At 49.0% G+C, this 7,966-nt stretch overlaps 1 protein-coding gene across 1 annotated transcript; it reads left to right on the top strand.

Annotated features, from left to right (window-relative positions):
- Positions 1-652: 652 nt before the first annotated feature.
- Positions 653-6,788, top strand: LOC105994118 (chromosome unknown open reading frame, human C21orf59). Its single transcript, XM_013027548.1, has 7 exons — positions 653-863; positions 1,990-2,157; positions 2,848-2,915; positions 4,591-4,749; positions 5,487-5,618; positions 6,241-6,336; positions 6,530-6,788. The coding sequence occupies exons 1-7, from the start codon at positions 725-727 to the stop codon at positions 6,638-6,640; spliced, it is 873 nt and encodes a 290-aa protein (XP_012883002.1). The 5' UTR covers positions 653-724; the 3' UTR covers positions 6,641-6,788.
- The last annotated feature ends 1,178 nt before the right edge of the window (positions 6,789-7,966 follow it).

Genomic DNA, 7,966 nt, shown 5'->3' on the forward strand with positions numbered 1-7,966 from the left:
ATTTGCATTCGACTTGTCCACTTATTTTTGTTTCCTCGGGAGAAGCAGCGCCGGGCCCCGCAGGCGTTGGGGTAAGAACGCGTGGGACGCACGCAGACTGCTTGTTCGGTCGCCTAGCCTCCCGGGAGACAGGTCCCAGCCGGAAGTACCTGCCAGCCGTTCCCGGAAATGGAGGCTGCAGGCTTGCCCCGGTCGGAAGGACCAAGGAGCCACATTCCCGGAAGTGGAGGTTGCAAAGGGCAGAAAGGCTGTGACCGGAAGCGGCGGAAGCGGGCTGCCCACGGTGCCTACCAGCCCCACGCCTTGCTGCCTAGCAACCTCATCTCCCGCCCGTCTCCCCGGGGGGCGAGCCGGGCGGGCGGCCACGCTCCCCTGCAGCGGCTGGTGCGGTGTTGGCTGCCAGGACAACAGCTACCTCCGGCTCGGCCTGCGGCAGCGGCCCAGGCGGGCCGTGCGGATTGCTTCTCGGGCGTGGACGGCCGGGCCTTCCCAGTCCTGCTTTCCCGCCCGCGAGCCGGAGGCCTTTTACACCGAGCGGTCGACTGTTGCTCCTAGCAACCGCCGCTTCCGGGAGCGAGAGCGGCCCCCTTCCGGGCGCCGCGGGCGCCGTCGCGCCGGAGTTCCGCCTCCCGGCAGCGGTTAGGCGGCTGTGCTGCGGCCGCTCGGGTGCCGGCCTCGGGGCTGCGGGTGGCGTTCCCGCCGCGCCGGCGCCTCCGCGGCCGCGATGGTGCTCCTGCACGTCAAGAGAGGCGACGAGAGCCAGTTCCTGCTGCAGGCCCCCGGGAGCACCGAGCTGGGGGAGCTCACCGTGCGGGTGGCCCAGGTCTACAATGGGCGGCTCAAGGTGCAGCGGCTCTGCTCGGGTGAGCCGAGGCCGGGCGGGGGGGAAGGGGGGAGTCAGGTGCGTGATGTGCCTTGGAGGGAAATGGTCCAGCAGAAGTGGAGAAGGTGGGGCGCGGTGGCACCCTCCGCCGCCCCCCCCGTTCCCTCCCCGTATCCCACCCCCCCGCCCCGGCCCCATCGGGAGGTGAGCAGCGGCGGAGGCCACGGGTGTCTGGAGCCAGGATCTGGGGTGTTAAGTAAGCGGTTATGGACCGAGGCAGGCCGCTGAGAGACCAGGCCGACGGAGAGATGCGGTGGGACGAAGGAAGTGGGAGGGCTGCGTGGGTTTGCCAGAGGGGACTGGTTGGCTCCCGGTAAGACTTGGGAGCGAAAGCAGCTTGGGACGGCGAGCCTGTGGCTTCGGGACCGTGCCTTCACGAGTGAGGAGAGAAAGCCTTGATGTTGTCTGTCTCCTTGGAAACACAGGCCCAGCCCTGCGGGCACAGTGCCACCACCTCTTGGTGCTCTGCAGGGGGGAGTGGGCGACACGTGACTGGGACTTCTGAGATGGGACCAGGGAATTGAACGTTTGGGGTTTTTTTTCCTTTCTCATTTTAATTAATCTTAATATAAATAAGACACACATGGACAGTAACTAGTACATTGGACAGCACAGCTGTAGAGATTACCACGGTTCTCCAGGTGTGGCCTAGAGTAGTAAATGTTTCTCTGAGTACCTATGGGTAGATAAGAACTATGTAAAATAATATGTATTATTTTAATACATACTGTTTTATATATTGGTTATAATACATATCTTTAATATAATATACACTTAATATGCATTTTATATATAGTCCAGATAATAAAATAGCTATATAAGACTGGAGTATGTTTATTTAGGCTTTATCAAAATATAAATAGCACTGGCACCAGTGGTTCACACCTGTAATCCTAGCTACTCAGGAGACTGAGATAGGAGGATCTTGGTTGGAAGCCAGCCCTGTCCTTGAGACCCATCTCCAGTTACCCAGCACATAGTTAGTGCTACATAAGTGTTATGTAACAGCCTTGTAGGCGATACCCCAAGGCTCAGGAGCTTACATTACTGTGGGTCAAAGGTGTTATGATGATGATTATACTATCTAACTTTCCCTTGTTTTTAAGAAATGGAAGAATTAGCAGAACATGGCACATTTCTCCCTCCCAATATGCAAGGATTGACTGATGAGCAGATTGAAGAGCTGAAATTAAAGGATGAATGGGGTGAAAAGTGCATACCCAGTGGGGGCGCAGTCATTAAGAAAGATGACATTGGACGTCGAAATGGGCGAGGTAATTCATCCTGGGAGACTGAAATCTGAGGATCACAATTTGAAACCACCCTGGGCATACAAATCCCAGATACTTTTAATTCCCATTCGCCAGGTCTTAAGTGGTTGAGTGGTAGTCTTGAACACAAAAATTAGGGACAGTGGCCCGCCCTATGTTCAAGCCCTAATTATTGGTGGGGGGAGGGGAGATATGATATGGTTTGAACTTGTCCCATTTCCCTGGATTTGCCTACTCTGTCTCCATTATTTTTGTCTCTTCTCATTCAGGAGCACCATTTTTGTTGATAATTTTCCCCACCTAGGGATGGGGAGATTATTGGCCACATTTAAAAACAGGTGCTGCCTATTTTTAAAATAATGGAAAGCAGGCAGAACTATCTGTGGCTGCTTTTGTGGCCTGCAGAGCCTACAGTATGTTTAGTCTCTCATGCTTTGCTGGCAAAGCTTGCTCACCCTGTCTACAGAGTGATATGTAGTTGAGTTCTGTGTAGTCTTTGCCAAGTTGAATTTGGCATAGCTCACTGTCAGGCTGAGACCTTTACCTAACTTCCCCAGCTATGCTTCACTTTTCCTTCACCTCAGATCCCAACCTGCATGCTCTGATATTTCATGGGCAGAAGGGCTCCAGAATTCTGCTTTTAACAAAGCTATGTGTTCGCTGGCTGAGTCTCTCCCTCTCTCATTTTTATAGCTCCAAATGAAAAGATGAAGCAGGTTCTAAAGAAGACCATAGAAGAGGCCAAAGCAATAATATCTAAGGTAAGCTTTATTACCATGGTGCTCTAAAACTGCCCTTTGAAATATAAACTCTTGGTGAAGGCTTTTAGAATTACCTGTTGGCCAGCTTTGGCTTTTGCTCTTCTCCCTTTTTTCCTTCCTTCCTTTTTCCTTCCTTCTTTGTTTCCTTTCCTTTTTTTTTTTCTTTTTCCTTTCAGAAGCAAAGGAAACAAGCATGTTTAGAATGGACCCCAGCTTTTCTTTTATACTGTTAGGACAGCTTTTGATTCCTCCTATTTCTTACTTGGTGAATAAGTGTTTTGTTTTTATTTTGGGGGTTGGTTTTTTGTTTCTGCTTTTGGTTTGATGCTGGTCCTAGGGCTTGAATTCAAGGCCTGGGCACTCTGGTTTGTGATGATGGTTAGCACTCTACTTGAGCCTCAACTCCATGGATAAGTGTTTTTGTTGACTTGCAAAAGTGTAGGTTATTATAAAATACAAACATGACTTGATTTTTTTTTCTTTGCCTTTTTGAGGAATTTAAAAAAGCTAATTATAATTAGTATTATGGTTTTAAAGCACCCTTGTAGATAAACTTGATTGACAGAGTATATATTTCATATGTTTGCTTGTTATAGTCATCTTCAGTATTTATATAAAGTCTATTGCATAGATCAACATAAATAGTACTATTGATACGCAGATATATGCATATAAAGGAAGTTATCTTTTTTTTATTCACTACTGAGGTTTGAACTTAGGGTGCACCAATGCTGAGTCATGACTCCAGTTCTTTTTTACACTAGTTACTTTTGAGACTTGGTCTTGTTCCTACTGAAGGACTGCTTCCCTTTGAGGCTGCAATGAGAGGGGCATGCCACCACACCCAGATTCTTCTATTGCAATGAAGTCCCCTGGCCTAGAACCACAGTCCTTTTTATTTCAGCCTCCTGCATCGTTAAGATGGCAAGGTGAATGCTTACTTTTTTGTTGCTAAAGCAAATTACCGGAAGTTGGGAAGCTTATAAAGAAAAGAGATTTGTTTTGCTCACATATCTGGAGTTTCAAAGTACAAGATTTAGTGGATCAATCTATTTGGCCTATGGAAAGAACCCCCCAAGACTGTGTCACAGCACATAAACGAATGTGCCAAAAGGGCTATTCAGGTAGGCTGACACCAAGCGTGTCAGCACCTGCTCTTCTCTGCCTCTAAGCTCCCTGCCTTTCCCGTCCTTCTGTCTGAAACCACCCAAAGGATCCATCCTCTCCTGTCTGTGCTGCTGGATGTGGGGCTCTCTTCTCCACACTGCACTCCTCTCTGCTGCAGCTCACAGTCTGTGCATGATTCAGACCACCACTGGCTCAGCTCTGAAGTCGACAGTAGTCACTTGGGAAGCAAGAACTGTGGTTGTGTTTGTTGGGCTGGCAGGATCTGGCAAGAGTCTTTCACCACCTCTTAGTCCAAACCAAGCGTGTGGTGGTTCATTCCTGTCATCTGAGCTCTGGGAAGGCTGAGGCAAAAGGATCATAAGGTCAAGGTCATCCTGGAGTATAGGGAGACTGTGACACAAAACCCCAAAAGTAATCATTTGACTAGCCTGTTGGAAGGACTTGGGCTCAGTCCCCATCATTGCAAAATAACAACAACAATAATAATATTAAAAAATAAATGCAATGGTTTGATGAGTATTGATAATGACGTTTTCTTCATTTTCAGAAACAAGTGGAAGCTGGCGTGTGTGTTACCATGGAGATGGTGAAAGACGCCTTGGACCAGCTTCGGGGTGCAGTGATGATCGTGTATCCCATGGGGCTGCCACCACACGATCCCATCCGGATGGAGTTTGAAAACAAAGAAGATCTGTCAGGAACTCAGGTGTGTGGTCCTTCAGCACCCTTGGGGTCCCATGTCCCCCCCTGCTGCTCACATTGACCATCCTTTTAAGGATACTGCTATCCAGCCTTGCTCTGCCACACTTCAAAGCAGAGTTCCAGGTTCTGAGCTCGGGCAAGGGCCCTTGCAAGAAGCCCTGCGCACTTGAAGGCCAGTGGGAATGTTTGGGAGGGATGCTGACCACCAGGGGTAAACGAACACATTCCATGTTCTTTGGCTGCTGGGAAACCAGAAACTTCCCTCATGCCAATTTCTCCCTGAGTGTGCTGGCTCCTCTGCAAGGCATAGTGTGCAGTAACTAACCCATGCCGCGTGTTAGTTCTTCCTCTGGTTTTCCTATAATCCCTGGTCTTTGGCCAGCATCTGGCTCTAAGTCACCATGAGCAGGGGATTATGCAGCAGCAGCAACAGCAGCCAGCCAGTCCTTGGTGCCATTGCTTACAAACCCAGGGAGCCTGTGCTCTGTGTCTGTGGCCCTCACACCATCTCCTAGGGACCAGGGACCCTGTTCCGTTCTAGATGAGGATGCCCAGGACCTCAGACCTCCTCCTTCCCAGAGCTCAGGATTCGGTTGAAACGGGCAGTACTGAAGGCAGCAAAGACTTGAGCAGGGATGGGAGACAGAGGGAGGCACGCTGGGAGGACAGGGCAAGTCTCCAGCCGGGTTCCTCCAGCAGCCCTGCTCTGCGCCATTCCCTGTGACTGTGTGATTACCCCAGGCAGCGCTGAACGTCATCGAAGAGTCCCAGGCGCAGCTGTGGTGGGCAGCCAAAGAGCTCAGAAGAAGCAAGAAGCTTTCCGATTACGTGGGGAAAAACGAGAAAACCAAAATCATTGTCAAGATTCAGCAAGTACGTTGTTTTGCTTAATGGGTCGGTATTTGTCATTTATCTTCAAACTGATGAAAGTTTACAGTAAATCTGAATTTACAGTAAATCTGCTTGTGCAAATACTTTAGTTCTTTTGGCTCAGGCCTAATGTTAAAATATCTTTTACGCACATGACACAATTGGAAGAAATAGAGCAAAATCAGGAGCTAGGAACCTATGGCTCACATCTGCAATCCTAACTACTCAAGAGGCTGAAATCTGGTGAATCACATTTTGAGACTAGCCTGGACCAAAAAGTCTATGTGACTGTCTCCAAAAAATTGGTTTAGGGCGTGGATTCAACTGGTAGAGCACCAACTGAGCAAGTGCAAGGTCCTGAGATCAAACCTCGGTACTGGAGGAGAAAGTTCACAGGGGCACAAGTATATAAAATGCAACCCCTGGCCTCAGCAAGTACAGAACCTGAGCACGTGGGTCCTGATGAAGCCAGGATGCCCCTTGATCAAGTTTAGGTCATCAGACATGGATGGCCCACCCACCAGCGGTTGTGAGAGGCAGTCATGAAAGATTCTCCCTAACTTGCCGAACTGTCACTGCAAGCAGAATGCCTCAGAGCACAGTTTGCTTTGCTCTTGTCTTTCAGAGGGGTCAAGGAGCACCGGCCCGAGAACCCATTATTAGCAGCGAGGAGCAGAAGCAGCTGATGCTTTATTATCACAGAAGACAGGAGGAGCTCAAGGTAGCTGTGGGCAGCAGTGGGGAATCTTGAGACCCTGGGATGTTGGGAAAGGAGCCTTTCCATCCAGGAGGTCCAGACCCTAGACGCTGGAAGCGTGAGGGTGAGGGAGCTTGCCCAGGGCTTCTTCCTTTCCTCTGGACGTACAAAACTCTAGTTGAAAATACCATCCTGAGGCAAACCTGCTTATTTGCAGAAACTGGAAGAGAATGAAGACGACTCCTGTTTGAACTCGCCGTGGGCAGATAACACTGCTTTGAAAAGACATTTCCATGGGGTGAAAGACATAAAGTGGAGACCCAGGTGAAGCTCAACGGCCAGCAAGACTCCGAAACTACCAGCTCGCCTTGCTACTCGAGGTTGAAATTTCTATTTTCCTACTTTTCTCTTGGTTTGAAATTGTAAAATGACAGTTGTTTAAGGTTTTAGAACTTAATAATAAATACATTCTCAAAAGCAAATGTGTAAATTATTTTTTGTCTCAAGACATTTGTATATCTCAAGGTTTTCTAGGGTGAAGTATTACATAGGTAATTACCACCTTTCTTTTTCTTCTTGAGTCCTTTCTTTAATAACTAATGACAGCTGACATCAGTGACCACTAGAGGCCGCCAGCCACATACTTGTCCTACACAGTCCATGCTATCCATGCTATCTATAGGAGCTGAGTTCTGTCTGGCTTGAGTCCTCTTCCTGCTTTTCTCTGCCCCAAACCCCCAGCACTAAATGTTCAGACACAGCCGCTCATCAGATTATAAGGGCACAGCTGTCCATAAAGAAGACCCTGGAGCCTACTCTGTGCCTGCTGCACTATGTGGGAATTCACTTATCTATCCTCTGATTCATCCAAGGTCACACAGAGGACTTCCCAGGAAGTCACCATAGCATCAGATCTCAGCCTACCAGCAACAGACTATTGATCAGCTTAAGTGTGTGGTCTTTGCATGTTTTTATATTGGTTGGTTGAAATAGAGTCTCACTAACTTTTTGCCTGGACTGCCATCAAGTATCAATCCTCCAAACCTCTACCTCCTGAGTAGCTGGATTACAGGCATGACCTGCTGGATCTGGCCACCTCAAGATCCTTGATTTAGTCACATCTACAGAGAACTTTTTTCCTACATGAGATAATAGAAGCTGACATCTTTGGGTGGGCACCATTTTGCCTATGATATAGTGACATTGCCATAGCAAGTGATTGGAAACATCTGCAGTGCTTGGATGGGGGACCAGATGAATGAGTTATTAAACATTTATTCAACAGCCTGCTGCAGCCACCTGCGGCCCAACGTCAGGACACATGCACTGGCTTCTGAGAGACAATCAGGGTAGGAAACTGATTGTTGGTTTGCTTGCTTGGTTGATTGGCTTTTGGGGTTTTGACGGTACTGAAGCTTGAACTCAGCACCTTACGTTTGCTCTCCTGGTGCTCAACCACTCAGGTCTGCCTCCAGCCCCTTCTTGTATTACTTATTTGGGTCTCACTTTGGGCCCAGGCCAGCTTGGACTGCAGTCCTACTACTTAGGCTTCCCCATGTCATCTGAGGATGACAGATAGGGGCCAACTTACCACGCCACTGTACTTTCCCCGTGATTGGGATGATGGGCACACGCCACCGTGCCCAGCCTTTGG

Source organism: Dipodomys ordii, unplaced genomic scaffold (assembly GCF_000151885.1).
Source record: "Dipodomys ordii isolate 6190 unplaced genomic scaffold, Dord_2.0 Scaffold104, whole genome shotgun sequence".
Lineage (NCBI taxonomy): Eukaryota > Metazoa > Chordata > Mammalia > Rodentia > Heteromyidae > Dipodomys > Dipodomys ordii.